Source organism: Hemitrygon akajei, chromosome 30 (genome assembly GCF_048418815.1).
Source record: "Hemitrygon akajei chromosome 30, sHemAka1.3, whole genome shotgun sequence".
NCBI classification, from domain to species: domain Eukaryota; kingdom Metazoa; phylum Chordata; class Chondrichthyes; order Myliobatiformes; family Dasyatidae; genus Hemitrygon; species Hemitrygon akajei.
The window spans coordinates 25,520,881-25,538,320 of record NC_133153.1 but is presented as its reverse complement, the minus strand read 5'-3'; the positions used below and the strand labels follow the sequence as shown (position 1 = coordinate 25,538,320).

General features: G+C 37.1%; 1 protein-coding gene across 1 annotated transcript in view; it reads left to right on the top strand.

Annotated features, from left to right (window-relative positions):
• The window catches only part of dmxl2 (Dmx-like 2), a 145,268-nt gene that overhangs the window by 103,194 nt on the left and 24,634 nt on the right, over nucleotides 1-17,440 (top strand). The window contains 9 exon segments of the mRNA XM_073033155.1: nucleotides 2,031-2,222; nucleotides 2,753-2,829; nucleotides 3,099-3,226; nucleotides 3,378-3,626; nucleotides 4,654-4,776; nucleotides 9,047-9,219; nucleotides 11,256-11,389; nucleotides 12,392-12,477; nucleotides 16,399-16,600. Coding sequence (XP_072889256.1) covers nucleotides 2,031-2,222; nucleotides 2,753-2,829; nucleotides 3,099-3,226; nucleotides 3,378-3,626; nucleotides 4,654-4,776; nucleotides 9,047-9,219; nucleotides 11,256-11,389; nucleotides 12,392-12,477; nucleotides 16,399-16,600 — 1,364 coding nt within the window.

Sequence of the window (17,440 nt, the reverse complement as noted above, 5' to 3'; positions counted from 1 at the left end):
GATCACAGATTTGTGCACATGGGTATGGGATGCATAGGCACTGCAGGAAGGACCTTTCCCACATCACTATATGTACAAAGTGATAAGTTGATGCCAATCGAGGATGTGAGCTGTTTCATTGAAATAATTTTATGAGTCATGAAGAAAGTACTGATATATGCATTTAACATTGGGTGTCAACTGTCCAAGTACACCTTGGTGATATGCAACCCAAGAGGCATTATTTTCACTGGTTAATATACCAATTTTCTGTCCTACTGATGTGTACAGGAGAGATGAACAGAAAATGTAGCAGTGATCATAAAAGAGGGAGTGTCAGAGAAATGCAAGTGAAGGTGGTAAAAGAAACAAGTATTCTTGTGTGAGAGCTGAGGTTTGAATTTATTATAAATAGAGCTATTAGCAGAATATCAAATGTACATGAAGTCTAGAATTCTGCAACTAATTTCCTTGAAACAGTCTTGTAAAGACATTTTCTTCAATAGTGATTTTACAAGGAATGTTGTACCAAGTTAAGGTTCCCTGGGAGCTTCTGTCATTGTTGCCAACATGTAGTCTTGTACAACACCTTAATGCACAATCCTATGTGAGGTGTCTTAGTAGTCTCTCAAGATCTTGGCCAGTAGACCCGAGTGGCCATTCCCTGCCCTTTGGAATGACAGGCATAGCCAAATGAATAAAACAGTGATCTGTGGTTGGAAGAGTGCTGTTGGTGCTGCCTGAATTGATGTTGCACCTTCCTGAACACATGCAAGTTTCTCTGAAAAATTGGACTAGAGCTTTTTAGTAACATTCATTGTTTTTGGAAAGAATGTGTTATACTGTACAAGGGTGCCAGCTGATGCTGTTCTTATATTCCACGTTTCCATAGTTTGATGTTCCACATTCAAAAGAAAGGAAAGGACAAGTACACTTTTGGTTGTAAAGCCTTTCAGGGTTTTTTGGGTCAAGAAAGGAGCAATGTAATGTAAATCAGTACATTTTTGCTATCCACTTCCTTTCTTTGCCTATAGAGGTCATACCAAGATTCATTCCCTCCTTTTTTTTTTGCACAGAGTTGCCTAGAGATTTCTGGTGGGTAGCATTGACACTACATGCAATATATAGTTGTATCGCCACATTGTGTACAGCGAGGAGAATTCCCAACCAAATAGGTATTGGGGAAAAAAAATCTGGTTAGTTAGATACTGATTCCCATGCTCCCTCAGGCATCATGGGCCCTGGTTCCTACCCCTCTTTGAAATCTATCAGATTTGCTGGAAACTTTATTATGCTGCTGTGCTGTGTAACATCAAAAATAAACTTTACATACTGTAATATTTATTGGAAATACATCCAGTAGTCCAAAAAATGTGTCGATCAGACACCATAGTGATGTGTTTTTACTGTAGTTTGTGTCAGATTTCACAATGAAAAGTAAATAGAAAAAAATATAAACTGAAGATGTAAATTAAAAAACCATGAAATATATTGTAATAAGAAATTAACTTTGTTGCTTTGGACTTTTATCTAGACTTTGTGAAATATACATTTTTGAAGCTTCCAGTTTTCTAGGACTTTTCATATTTAATATTTTCAAAGTAATTTTAGACATAGTTGTGTAGCAAAGGACTCTTTATTTCTTCACCTTCACACTGGCCTGGTAGGATGGAGAGTTATTTGTAAGACTAAAAATACCAAATACTAATATTTTATGAATTAGTGATTTAATAAAGATTTTAAGCAGACTTCTTGACCAGTTAATACATTCTCTCATTTGTTTGTTCCAGGTGTATTATCACTGATTAATCTTCTTGGAGCAGTTCAAGAAGATGATCAACCTAAATAGAATGTGAGGCAGCCATTGGGTGTTTATCTAAACCTCTCAATCCATGTTTCTATTAATAAGGAATTGTTATTTCACCAGAGTTTTTACTTCACTGTGAATGGATTGCTGATATAGAAGTTTTACATTATTCTTATACAATGTTAATCTATTGTAAGGCAATGTGCGTGATTATTCTAATACTGATTTTATTGTCATGTGTTAGGAAACCACTGTGAAACAGCTTCAGTCCCCTCTTCCTTTACCTACGACTTTGCCCCTCCTTTCTGCAGCCATTGCTTCAACGAAAACTGTGATAGCCAATCCCATCATGCATTTGAGTAATCACATCCATGATATCTTGTACACAGTGGTACAGATGAATTGTCCACCTCTTCCAGGACTTAAGGATGATACGGTAACAATTTTATTAGAGCTTGCTATCTTTTAAAATACTAATTGTATCAGTTGCAATTGTTACTTCTGTTTAGGAAAAGGGAAATCTAACAGTGAGATTTTCTTTAAGTAAAGGAGAAGAGTTCACTTTGGGTTCATGCTGTCACATTAAGAAAAACTTTACTAATTATCCAAACCAAGCCAGAGACATCTTGTGGTACTTCAAGTGTACAGTTGATGACTAGTTTGGCTCCTTAATAATACTGAAAAAGTTAAAGTGGTCATTCGTTACTTGGCTGTAGTTAATCTCTTTAAATTTGCTGTGGACAGATATACTACACAATTTTAGCTGGTTGAATTTCTTGGCAACCCTGTGCATACATTAGAGTCATTAATTAACTATTCTAATATAAGATAGTCTTTGTTTCAAAGTATTTCAAATTAAAGTGTTCTTTGTTGAAGAGAAGCAGTGACACAGAACATGTTTGTACTAATGGGAGATGTTTCTCCAAGCTATCCTTGTAACTCATACTGAATTGCATTTCTTATTAGGTTTTTATTCTGCACACTTCAGCAGCTTCACTCTCGGCCTGCATTTACCAATCTCTTTGTGACAGCCACAGCTACAGGTAAATGTATTCATTGTGATCATTTTCTTCAAATTTAGAAATCACAAGGAAAAGAGAGTTCAATTTTTCTGCAAGATTATATGAATTAAAATATTTATTGACTCATCTAGATACTTTCAGAGCAGACAAATTAACTGGTGACTTGACTTTAAATGAATATCTCCACATTGATGTGTATAGTACAGTGATCTAGAGTGGTTATGTTGTCTCTTAAACCAACAAGGTTGTTTATAGACAAGCTTTTTAAATTATGAATTTTGCTTTAACAGTCAAACAGCCACAAACCTGTTTACAGGGATGGTTTATCAGGGGCTCCTATTGGGAGAAAGACGTAGACTACGGACAGAAAGCATTGAAGAGCATGTAACTCCTAATTCTTCACCTTCACATTGGCCTGGTAAGATGGCAAATCTCGTTTTTTTTTAAACTCGACTACAAATTTTGATTTATTTTTACTTAGTGATTAGGTAGTTATGGATAAAATGATACAAGAAATTGTCTTCTTCCTGTTTGACTGGTTAATAATATATCTGATTTGCTTGTTCCAGGTGTTTCATCACTGATTAATCTTCTCGGATCTGTTCAGGAAGATGATCAACCCAAACTGAATGTGTTGCTTTGCGAGGCAGTGATTGGTGTTTACCTGAGTCTTTTGATTCATGGTCTTGCTACTCAGGATAGTAATGAGCTCTTTCGTTTAGTTGCTCATCCACTCAATAATCGAACCTGGGCTGCAGTATTTGGAGGAGGTGCAAAAACTATAATAAAACCTAAAAAGCGGCCAGAAATTACTCCAGGTGGGTCAGTTTCCTTCAACATAGCAGCAAGGGCTTGCATCTTTACAGAATATTTAATCATAAAGCATCCCAAAAAGCTCCATGACTTGACAGTTGGATATTAAGACAGCTTATCAAAAGCTTAATCAAAGAAATAGGTTTTCACAGAAGTAAGAGGTTTAGGGAAGGAGTTGGAGAGCTTACTCTAGGAAGGTGAAGGCATGGTCTTCAAAACACTACCACAACCTGACAGACTTTTGCTTACTTAATCTGATACTTTACAATGCTCAGCTTTAACTTTTGTGATCCCCTTTAAGACTTTTTTTTTTTAAAATAAAAGTAAACTTTTGCACTTGTCATTTTATCTATAAGCGGCACAATCACAATAAATTATTCTATCAGTATTTTTAAGCTTTGATTTGCTTTAGTGGGACTTTTTTTTTGCAAAATTGTTTAGTTGGTACACGATTAGTAACAGTGACTTTGCTGTGGGTAATGAAGCTTATATCTGGACTGAAGCTAGTCATGTATGCCATTGTCCAATTGCCTGCCTTCAGATTTGGAATAATCTTACTATTATTTATCATTCAGAAAAGAAAGCCAAAGCACAATAGAAAGGTGTGGATGAGTGTGCTGGGGGTTCTGAGCTAAATCAATAAACAGCACTGCAACATTGGTCTATCGATGACCTCCCTTGAACTTAATGAGTCCATGATTATTACTTGTTTTGCACTATATTATGACTTTAATATGTTTCATTTGATGCATTTCTAATGGCACTGCATGTTCTATAATTGTATTTTTCCCTGATCACATTTAGAAGGTAATTTTCTCTGTTGACCACAGAGAAAATAGTCACCTTTTAACATAGAGTTAAAAGAACTTGGTACTTAATTCAGTGCAGTATTATTGGATACAAGTAATTTTAAAACTGTAGTTCTTAGTACCAAAATGTTTGCGTTTTTCTAGCATTGGCTAGTATAAAACGGTTGCCATTTAAATTTGACAGAGGGCATTTTTAAACAATGAAAAAAAATTTATGGTGCAGGTATACCAAATGTTTCAGCTGTATTGAATTTGGAGCAAAATACTGCCTTGAAGACAGAAATTCTAGACGTGTCTGTGTCTCCCAGCTGTGAGACTGGAACACGACACACACCAGAACTGGATGGTGAGTGACGGCATTGGTTGCTGTGAAGTTTTGGGTGCTTTCCTCAGTTCTGAACTCTTCCTCTGTGTGCAACTTTCCACCCAAAAATTTCTATGAATCTATAGGCAAACCTTTATTTAAAAGTAGTTATTCTTCCCAAAAGCTGATTTCCATTCTAAAGGTTTTCTTACTATTATTGTACACTACTGACCATATTTTAATGCAGTGTTCCGCAACTTCTAGCCCAACACCCCCCCCCCCCCCCCCCCCGGCAAAGCACTGTCATACTTGCCAATGCCTCTCTTAGGCACAATATACTTCCTGGCGTCCCTATGGTGTAAAAAACATGGCTACCATATGCTAACATGAAAATAATTCTGCTTTAAATTTTTATTTGCCTTTAAACCTAACTACATAGTATTTGTGTGCTGTAAGGCAGCTTCAATACCAATGTGATCCTTGAGCTTGATGCTTTTTAGCAAGTTGTGACAGCAAAAGCCTGAAGTTCCCACACGTAACAATGTCCAAGTGGTTTCTGTTTCTTGTGAGTATGTGGTTCACTTGAACTGAAACCTCTTTTCAACAAGGTAGGAGGATGGAAATGCAATAAAGAGCAGTTTGTCTCTTCTCCAAAGACCAGGGAACTTTGTATGACAGTTTAGCCATGTACCACAAAAGCCGACATTTTTGAAAAGCATTTTTGTTTCTTCCATAATTCTGAATTTCAACATTTCTTCTTGTAAGCTCTCCCTGTTTTTCCACCTAGCAAAGAAATTGGCTAATTACCCAGTCCAGAATTTCCAAGTCGTCCAAATCCTTGAATCAATTCTGAAAATCTTCCTTCAGTAACTGCAGGTGTAAGCAGTACTCTTGCAAAGAGAATGCCATACTTCCCATGCAGGGAAACTGAGAGCATTCTTCTCCCAATATTTTGCTTGTGTATTTCCAATTTTCTGATAAAAGTGGACACCGTATTTTTTGCCTGGATTAAATTGAAATTCTCATCCTGTAGTTTCATATTTAAAATGTTCATTTTGTCAAACAGAATGGCTACATATGCACATCTCCATGTAAAAGTTCAATCTTGTTTTCCAAGCTCTTGTCGACTTTGAGCAAAAATTCAACCAGTGTCAAAAAGATCAGAAAAATGTTTTTAACAGCAGCCTTCACACTTCACACTTCAGAGTGAAGAAGCCAGTGTTCAGGCTCTTCATCGTTATCTTGGCATAACTGGCTAAATATTCTGCTATTTAATGGATGAGTTTTAATTTTGTTGATAGCAAATATTATAAGTGTCATGCTTGAGAAAAGCCGCTGGCTGAGATTTTTGGCCGCGAGAATTTGATGATGAATTACACAATGGATTGCACACAGATTGGAACTTCTTTTTTCATAAATGCCACCAAACCAGCATGGTGACCTCTCATATATGGTGCTCCATATATGCATAAGAAATAATGTTCCTAATCAGAATACTTTCATCCTCAATATACTTTTTGACCTTGTCGTAGATTGATTCTCTGTTGATAATTGTTTCTAACTTCTTACAAAAGAGAATTTCTTCCTAAACTTTTCCATTTTTGATAAACCATACATATGCCGTTAGCAATGCCTTGTTGTCTTGCATAGTTAACTCGTCCAGTTGTATCCCAAATTCTGTTTTTGAAGCTCTGTGCATAGTGGATACTGTTGTGATGGAAAATAACTGGTTCTTTGAGTCTCAACAGTAGAGACCTGGACACACACAGTTTTAATAATAAGGAATTTATTTACAAGGAGAAGTCGGGTCAACACAAGCAACTACAATACACAGGAAGCGGTGTGGGGACAGGGTACGGTTACACAAAGAACAAGGGAAAAGCACTACAACAGCTATCCCCCTTGACCTTGGATAGCTGCAGCTCCCTTACCAGGACAAACGATAGACCTTCCCAAGCATAAATCAATGCACTTACCTCCAACGTGGTGGTCTGTAAGAGAGGGCTAGCCAAGGGCAAGTCTCACCTTTTAAAGCATGGGGCTGGGCGAGTTAATCCAATTAAGGTGACCAATAATTTAGGTGTGCATTGATTAGTTGGGAGGGACCAAATGTTGATTGGCATGTGGTGTGTCCTCCGACCAGCCAGGTGGCAGTGCATCTGTCACGTGGCCGGTACCTCTGGATACAGATACTCAATGTCTTCACTCATTTCATCAATGTGATCAGCTACAGATTTATTATTCAGGAATTGATTTTAAAATACTGGTATCCATTTTGAGAACAGTGGTGTCCACTTCTAATACAACAGGCATTATTAATCTTTCACCAATTGTATGAGATTTTCCACACATTGCTATCATTTTAGAAATGCTATAAGAAACAATGAGACCACTATCAAGGTCATTTTTAGCTTGGCAAATGACTCAAGAGTGCAACACTTTTCAAATGCTGCTTTCATCTTCTGGGACTAAGTAATACCATAAGTAGCCTTTTTAGGGTGCCTTTTACGGAAGTGTTCCTGCAATCTTAATAGTTTCATGGCTTCATTATACAGTACAGTATTACAAATAGGACATATGGAGCGTCACTGATCTGACGGGAATGGAATAAAGCCATATTCCATGTATGTAACATCGTATTGACGCACTTTCTGTAGTTTCTGTTTCTTAGCGGAATTAGAATTCAAGGCTTCACCACCTTCAGATCCTAGAGATCGCGCAGTACATATTTATCGATCATTAATGGGGCTAAATTAGAATTAAAAATGCCTATCAGATGTTGATGATGGCAGCGAGTTGACACAGATGGAACAATGGTAGTGACATGCAGATGAACAGCAAGACAAAAATGAAGTTGATCACAACAGCGAAGATTGTGTTGACAAGGATTCAGATTGGAATCTGAATGTTAGTCAGGGTAGAGCTGGTGTTTGCTTTATGCTATTTCAGTTAGCACGACTGACCAATCATGTAAGGTCTCATAATCCCCAAAAATGGTTCTTGTCTACATATATGAAGCTGACGTCGCTTTGAACACCTCAAGAGGAATCCCCAAGGTCGGCAGATTCACTGATTTCTATTTCACCATTTGGTTCTGGCCTGTGCTGTAGAGAAAGTTGAGAGAGTGTACTAGACTTACCAACTGTTAAATTGCATGAACTTGTTCCATGCCGCGAGTCGAGGGGAGCTGTTGGGCATCCTGGTTGCTAATTTATGCATACCCAATAATGTCTGTTTAGTTGGTAAGGTTGGATGAGATTACCGTGTTTCATATGTGTGGTGATGACGAGTGCCCATGGCCTGCAGAGCCACCGTTCTTCCTGTGTTCCAGTGTCTTATTCTTTTTTTTTGGAAGTGCCTGAAGTGCCTGCTCTGCTAATGGTCGGCCAGGTCTTGTGCCTCAAGTTAGGGTGCTGCTTCACACCCCCGCCCCCTCAAGAACCTTGAAGGCCCCCCCGATGACTTCTGTTTCTCCTAACACAACCTTAGAACATGTAACCACCCCCATTGGGATTCACTGTTTTAACGTTCAAGGAATTTAAATATTTTAATTTATTTTAAATTTATTTTTGATTTATTAATACTGAGATTAAGTGTAGCAAACTTTATTAAGTGTAGTGCAAGGCTGATATAATTGAGAATATATTATGACAAGCCCAGTATTTAATAGAATTTCTAAATTCTGTTTCATCAAAAGTAAAGTTCTGTCATAATCTGGAATTTAATTCACTGAAAATCATTTTAACCCTATTTGATCAGAGTAAACTTCACTGAATTAGCCCTTTCTAATATATTTTCTGTTTCTGCTTAATTAATGATTAAAACTGAGTGGTGATAGAATTCTGAGTTTCATTATATAGCTGAAATAAATGCAAAGAATACGCTTGGATATTAGAGAGAAATTGCATGCATTTGAATAATATTTTGAATGTACAAATCATTTTATTTGAGCTTACACTGATTTTTATAACTGATCATATTTCTTTTACATTAACTTACAAGTAGTTAATTTGAATACATAATAAAGTTTTGTGCTACCTTTCAATGTATTCTGTTTCCTGTTATGGAAAAATAACAGTATTAATAATTTTAGAGCTACAGTAGATTTAAGTTGTATTTGAAATGATGCTGGTTATGTTTTAGCAAATACATCTTGAATGGTCTGGTGCTAGGCCATTCTAGACATGTTAATCTAAAGATCATGGAAGATGAATCTCAGATGGTCTGTTTAGTTTCAGTCAACTATTATAAACTATATAATCAGCAGAACAAAGATGTCTCACCACCTGTTTATCGCATTTGCTTTGGACAGTTCCTCCGGAAGACATTGATCGATATCGCCGGAGATTTAACATGAAGATGTTAGTTCCTGGTAGACCTGTAAAGGAGACTTCAACACCACCACCTGTACCTGTAGATCGACCTTCATACAAAGAAAAATTCATTCCACCTGAACTTAGTATGTGGGATTATTTTGTAGCCAAGGTAAGAACAATATTTATTACGTAATTATTTTAACAATTCAGTCAAATGGAATTTGACTGTTTGTAGTTTTATGCGTGATTTAATCAATGTTGAAGAAACTTTAAATTTCTTTCAGGCTTTGACAAGTATAAGCATAATACAAATGGATAGGCTTATTGGTCATGATGTACATAATATACACAATGTAGGAAAAATAAATTTTGTACAAAGACCGGTTTCAAAATTGTGGAGCGAAGTACTGATTAAGTACTTCAGGCAAGAAATTCTTTTGCTTTGCACAATATCTTTGTAAATGTATTTAATCTAAAACCTGATTGTTAATGTCATTGCACGGTCATCCTGGAAATTCAACTCTGGTTCCCTTGTTACACATAACACATATTTTCAGAGGATATAGTGATATCAAATAACATGAAATGCACATCTTGAGGCCATATGCCATATTGAAAAGTGCAGATTACTTAAATGGAAACCAGGCCTGCCTTGGAATTGGTTAAAGATAATCATTTAATCCATGCTAGATTACTGCGCATACTAAGTATCTTGTCAAGTGTTGATTCTCATCCATTATTTTCACAATGTCCTGCATGGTAGGCTAGGGCATCCAAGGCATATTGGCAAACAGAATCCAGAATTGGCTTAGTGATGGAAAGCAGAAGGACATTTTTCTGACTGCAAGTCTATAACAGCAGGGATCAGTGTTTGGACCTTTACTTTTTGTAATACATGCAAATGATTTGAATGAGAATGTAAGTATTTTGATTAGAAGTTTGCAGATGATAAAATTGGTTGAGTTGTACATAGTGAAGCGGTTTGTCTAAGGGTACATCTGGAAAGTTGGGCTGAGTGGTGGCAAAAATTGTTTATTAAGCAGCATAGTGGTATGGATGAGGGGGTGTAAAAGGCCTGTTCTTTTGCTATACAGTTTTATGATTTGCTGTGGCTATGTGTCATGTTTTGTATCAATAATGTTTCTTTAAGAAGTCAGATTCAGGTAGAATATGTAACATAAGAGGCAGGTACATTTGGAGTGTTGCAATATAGAGTGATTATTGAGTGCAAGTCCATAGATCTCTGAAAATAGAGATACAAATGGCTATGGTAGTAAGGAGGGTACCTTCATAGGCTTATCTCATAGGCAGAGACATTGAGTATGAGAATTTAGTTATCATGTCATAGTGCAGAAAATAATGCTTGGCCACGCTAAGTGTATTGTGGATAGTTCTGGTCACCATATTACAGAAAGGATATGGTTGCAGTTGAGAGTACGTTGCCTGGAACAGACGGCATTAGGAGACATTGTGCAAGACTCTGTTTATTCTCACTGATGTTTAGGAAGCTGATTGACATTGGGTTTATAAAATTGAGGGGCATAGGCAAGGTTGATGATCAGAGTCTTTTTCATAGGGTTGGGAAGTCTAGAACTAGAGGGTATATGTTTAATGTGAGAGGGAAAATTTAAAGATCTGAGAGGTTTTCTGCACATTTTGATCATTAACTGGCACAGTTGCCAAATGCAATTACGACATTTAAAAGGCGATTGAAATAATACTTAGATAGGCCTTTTGCAAGCAAATGTGATTAATATGTTAGGCACCATAGTGGTATGCATGAGGGGGAGGGTCTAAAAGAGTTCTTTCTTTCTTGTACAATTTTATGATTTGCTGTGGCTATCTTTCATGTTTCATATTGATTTTTGTTATCAAAACACCCCTGCCAACCTTCCGCTTGTTGTAAACCCATCTATTGAAGTACTACTTTGTCTGATCTCCAAAACTCCTCTTGGCCTTCTCTTCCCTATATACCAATTCTCTCAAAAGCTTCCAGCCTATTCCCTCATCTAGATACTACCTGATTTAATCTGCTAGTTCTACCATCGCTGATGGCTTTGTCCTCCTGCATAACAAAATTTCCCTTCAAAGGGTTTCTCATAAAGCTGACACAGGCTCTCTTTCCTGTAGTATTAAGGCAAGAAATCATATTCATGTCAAAATTCTTTGCCTAATCTTTTAATTGGTGTATTTTTGCTTTTAAAGCCATTCATGCCTCCATCCGAGAGTGGATTTATGTATGATTCAGATGAAAGTATCCCTAGTGACGATGACGATGACGATGATGCTTTTATTTCTGACATTCAGTTGCAAGAACATTCTGATCCTAATTCATACAGGTTGGTTACAAGGAACTTTGTTCAAAGAAATTTGCTTTATCATTTTGTTTAATTTAAATACAAAAAGTTCAATCACTTGCAGAATATTTGTTCAAACATATTTATTTTAGAAGACTATGATATTTCATAATATTGATAGCATATGAATTAGTTTTGAGGGAAAACAGAAGTGTCCTTATATTAACAATGTTTCTACCTTCTGTAGAAGAGTGGAGTTACCTGATGATACTTTTAATAAAGGGTAGTTTTATTTTATGGGGTGTATTCAGATATAGCAAATATAGCAAATTTATCAGCATACAGGGAGCAAATTAGGGATGAAAGTAGACAGTGTGAAATATGACTGACTTCAAGCAAACAGGAAGGCAGATAGAACTTCAGCTGATACACAGGAATCTGGCCATTGGCAAAAAAGAATGCGAAAAGTTGCAAAAGGAAAAATAAGCTGATAGTCTGATGGTTTTGACTGGGTTTACTGAATTTATTCATTCTTGAGATGTGGAAGTCACATTTGTTGCCCATCTCAAATCTATCTAAACCAAGTGGCTTGCCAGGTCCTTTACAGAGCAGTTATGAATCAATGAGATAAGCATGGCAGGTTTCCTGCATTAAAGGACTTTAGTGAACCTGTTTTTTTCTGACAAGTGGTCGTTTCATGATCATCACTGCTGATACCAGAATTTTAATTCCAAGTTTACTTAACAGTTTAAATTCCCCAGCTGCCTTGGTGGGATTCGAGATTGTATCTCTGAATCATTAGGTTGAGCCTCTGGATGCTATTCCAGTAAATTAAACACTTTGTTGCTGCCTTCTGAGGGCTAGAGTATCAGTAGTTAACTTCTTGGTGCAAAGATATAGTTGTATCCTATTGTTGACAGTTGCTCTTAATTGGAGGCCATTCTCCATCCAAAATATAAATAAAATCAAGTGTTTGTCATTGTTGATGTTTTCAAAAATAAATTTGAAGTTCATCTGGTATTTACATCTATATTTATTTTTCAGTTGGGCTCTGATACGTCTAGGAATGGTTAAGCTTGCACTGAACAATGTGAAAAACTTCTTTCCTGTTGCAGGATTGGATTTTGCAGGTATGATATTTCCTGTTTAAAATTATTTTTTTAATTGTTCCACAATTAGAAAAATACTTTATTTGGAAGAAAATCATTTGAAGTTTAAAAAGTTAAAAGTTGTTATTGTTAAACAATGAATATTTAATTTCTGCATCCTTCATAAAAATAGCTCTTCATAGGAGCCATTATTTCTGAATAGTTAATGATTTAACATATTTTTATTTAATAGACTGTTTTATCGTGGCAAAAAAGCATAATTGACATTACAGGTGTCCCTCGCTTTACGAATGTTCGCTTTACGCCACTTCGCTTTTACAAAAGACCTACATTAGTAATCTGTTTTCGCATTACAAAGAGGATTTTCGCTTTTATGAAAATTTTTCCCATATAAATTAATGGTTCTTTGCTTTGCGCCATTTTGGCTTGAGAAAGGTTTCATAGGAACGCTCTACCTTTGTAAGGGGGAGGGGGAACACCTGTACAACTCTGGACATGAATAGCCAAACATTGATTTGGTGTAAATGATGGTGCAGGTACAAGTAGTGTTGTTGGATACAAGCAGTTGACATATAATGTCAGTGAGCAATGATTTGATGTCAATTTTGCCATTTTGAAGACCATCACTCCAACTAATGTATTACTCTTAAATCCACCTGGCTGCACACCTGTTCTATAATGGAATGGATGCCTGTTAGTGCTATTTGAATGGATCATCTGTTACTTGTATGTTAATTACTGATCAGTTTGTACGAGCTATTGATTTATTTATCAAGTGCTTGGTACTTCACAGAGTAGGTCCAAAGTTTTTAGTTTTTAAGGAAATGTATTTCAAATGCTAAGGCTTTTTTGTTGACTTCTACCTTCTGACCAAGTCAGCTGTTCCAAGGATTGAGTGCATTGGTAAAATATAGGGTGTGCAGTTCAGGAGAAGTTGCTAAATTAGTATGTAATTAGTTTTGCTACAATAAGAGTATGGGACATTGGAAAAAATGTTGAATTTCCCCATGGGGATGAATAAAGTATCTATCTATCTATCTATCTAAAGATAAGGAGGTGGACTCTCAGTAAGGTGCAATAATCAATTAGGATATATTAGGAGCTATTGTCACACCTGAATCTTGGTCAAAATCAATGCATCATAAGTTTGTGCCTCAGTAAACCATTCTTCAATGCTTGCACTGTTTTGTGCACTTTATGCAGTCCTGGGTAGGTCTGTAGTCTAGTGTAGTTGTTGTGTGTTTTTTGTTGTGTCTAGTTTTTGTAATGTGTCATGTAACACCATGGTCCTGAAAAATGTTGTCTCATTTTTACTACGTACTGTACCAGCAGTTATGGTCAAAATGACAATGAAAGTGACTTGACTTGACTTGAATTTTACCACCTGATGTGTCTCAAACTGGACCAATGGAGCATGTTGTCAAAGACTGTCAAGGTGACTTTTAGATCTCGCCTTTCTGTCTGGAGATATTTGCAGTTTACTTTGGATTGACGGCTACAATTTTAAAAAGTGCCTTTTACGCTTTCCATTCAGAGTCTTGTATCTATTGTTCTCTAATGCTAGATAACAATGGAAGAGTGAATATGGCGTTTTGAGAGGATTACAATGTGTCTATGGTGCAGGATGTTACTGTGTGCATGTGCACTACTTTTATGGCTGCTGAGCATCAGATCTGCCCTAGACTAGATCCAGAATCGTTTTGTGCTCTCTAAGATCAGATGGTATATGAACATGGGCAGTAAATCAAGCACATCCTGGCCACAATTATGATGCCTTTTATTCTGAGGCAGTACCCTTTGCCAAGTAAACTTTAACTAAAAGGTAAACAGACAGACAGACATACTTTATTGATCCCGAGGGAAATTGGGTTTCGTTACAGCCGCACCAACCAAGAATAGTGAAGAAATATAGCAATATAAAACCATAAATAATTAAATAATAATAAGGTAATCATGCCAAGTGGAAATAAGTCCAGGACCAGCCTATTGGCTCAGGGTGTCTGACACTCCGAGGGAGGAGTTGTAAAGTTTGATGGCCACAGGTAGGAATGACTTCCTATGATGCTCAGTGTTACATCTCGGTGGAATGAGTCTCTGGCTGAATGTGGAGCCCCAGTGCTGCTGACCACTCTGTCTGACACACAGCATTGCAAGCGCACATACTGTGGTCTGCCAGTCGGATAATCAATAATCCATGACACCAGGTAGCTAGGTAGTTGGTAAAGAGTAGCTATTGGACCAACATGCACACAATGTTGGAGGAACCAGCAAGTCAGGCAACATCTATGGAGGGAAATGAACAGTCAATGTTTCGGGCAGAGACCCTTCCTGAGGACTGGAAGGAAAGGAGGCATAACCTAGAAGGGTTAGTAGGAGGAGAAGGGAGGAACATGACCTGACGGCTGATAGGTGAATCAAGGAGAAAGATGGAAGGTAGGTATATTGGAAGAGTGGGTTGAGGAGTGAGAAGGATGTATGAACTGGGAGATGATAGGAGGAAGATTCTAAGGGCTGACAAGATGGAATTTGATAAGAGAGGACAGTAGGCCTTGGAATAATAAGAAGGAGATGGGGAACCAGAGGGAAAAGGTGTAGGTGATGTGCCAGTTGTGAGAATGGGGGAGGGAGAAGAGTAAAGAGGGCAGGGGATAAGGAAAAAACAAAAGGGGTTGTTGGGGGGGGAGAGGGGTGGTTACTGGAAATTGAAATCAACGCTGATGCCATCTCATTGCTGGGTAACAAGACTGTTCTGTTTGCTGCAAACATGATTAACGATTCTGTTGTGTACCTGTGCCGATGTGGTCAACTGTGCTGAAACACTTCCGCTGCCCAGACCACTCTGGAGAAGCTGTGAAGTCATCAGCAGAGATTTTGTTAAATCACTTCCATTTCTTGATTGTCACCAAAACAGTCAGAAATACAAGGTCTTTGGTTTTAGTCAAAATGCAACTCATCAAACTATCATTTCTTTAATCTCCTGTCTTGAGTGGGGGCGAGACCCATCATATCAATCCAGGACAACACCGTGATTGTCACTTCAGCACTTTCACTATATATCCTACCTGTTTTCCTTAATATTTATTAAATTGCATTTTGGAAGCTACTATTTGAACAGTAACTGCCGTCCTATCAGGTATTGTATTTAAAATCATTCCATACTCTGATTTTTCTGGTACTTAAACTTTGGAAACAGTACACTAGAAATCCAGACACAGCATTTAGCACTGCACACATGAGCATCAATTTCCTCTTTTCCACAGTGGAACCCAATGACTCGTAGTTCCAGGTGGAATAGTTTCCACTCTGTAAATTAAACCCAGCTCTTATGGTCACAGGTCGTGCTTGTCTAGTTGATTTTTGTTCTTGAGGCACGCACCTAATGATATCATTCCCTGCACCATGCTTTGCCAAGAGCATTGGTTCACATATGGTTCTAGAGATGAACATCAACCAACATGATGAGATGAAAATCCTTAACAAAATATTTCACCTTTCAATTCTCCGCATTTCATCTGCCTCTCATCCCACCAGTCAAACAACTTAATCCTGACTTATCTTGATCTTCTTGCTTATTGGAATGTATGCATGCATTTGATGTAAGCAATAATTGTAAATGATCTCAAGGATTAAGCAGGCTTGAAATAATTTATTTAACAAAATAGTTAAGAGTTTTAAGGATTTTGTCATGAAATGTATAAGGTCTGAAATTTGGGGGATTTACATTATTAATTCTTAATAATAAAATTTCTTTGAGCTTATGCTTCACGTTAAGTCAAGATTCCTGCAAAAATTAAGATCAAAACTTTTTCTGCCCTTACATCATTCACAATGATTTTGAAAACAATGTTATTCTGTTTATAGATTCCTAATTGTGTTTAAAAGTTGACTGACAATCCATTAATATTATTAATGTTATTTTTCTCAAATCTATTTTTCCTATAGATCTTCCTGTAACTTCTCCTTTGGGTAATGCTGTTATGAAAACTTTGGAAAACTGGCAGCAGATACTTCAGGCAAAAATGGAACAGTTTGAAGGCCCACCTCCAAACTACATCAACACGTATCCCAATGATTTCTCTAATGTTGGTGGACCAGCTATTCTGCGACACAAAGCAATGCTTGAACCAGAAAACACTCCATTCAAGTAAGGGAATAACTTGAGTGTAGGCTTGGTGGGGTATGACTTTTATCAGGTAACTTCAGTTAGCACTGTCTTAATGACAACTATGCCATGGTTAATCACTGGAATTTGTAACTCATAAGAACACAGCAGAAAATGTTTTTAAAATGATGGAGGCACCTCAAAGAGGTGAATGTTGTATTTCACATTATTTTTCTTTTGCATATAACACAAATACAATGTGAACACAACAATATCAATAACACGAGTAAGATTATATAAAGATGTCAGTGCTATAATGATTACTAAATGTCTCCACATCCTCAGTTATGTCCACTCCTGAACCTAGAGGACTGCTGGCCTTTGGTTGTTTGAAGTTTAGCTTTTTATGCTAATGGTGATGTTCAATGGTTCCATTTAATATCAAAGAATATATACAATATACAACCTGAAATTCTCACTTTTGGCAGACATCCTCGAAACGGGAGAAAAAAAAATCCATTTGAATGACAGAAAAAAACGTAAGAGCCCTAAAGCTCCCAATGCGCAAGCAGCATCACCCTTCCCTTCCCTTTCACACCCCCACTTATTCTAGCATTCCCACCACCCATCATGCAAACAACAGTGAAGCCCTCAAAAAGAGACCATGGTCTGCAGGATGTCAGCAAATAACTATTTATTCCAACATTTCTACATCCCTCAGATTCTCTCTCACCAATGAGGGAGAGACAAATATCATTCCTTCTGCAACAAGATGGGAGAAGGTCACTATTCTGATGTTACAGTCAGTCTGAAGCATTGCTGTTGTCTGAAAATTTGTTTAATGAAGTACTTAGTGCTTCATCTGTTACTGTGAAGTTCCAA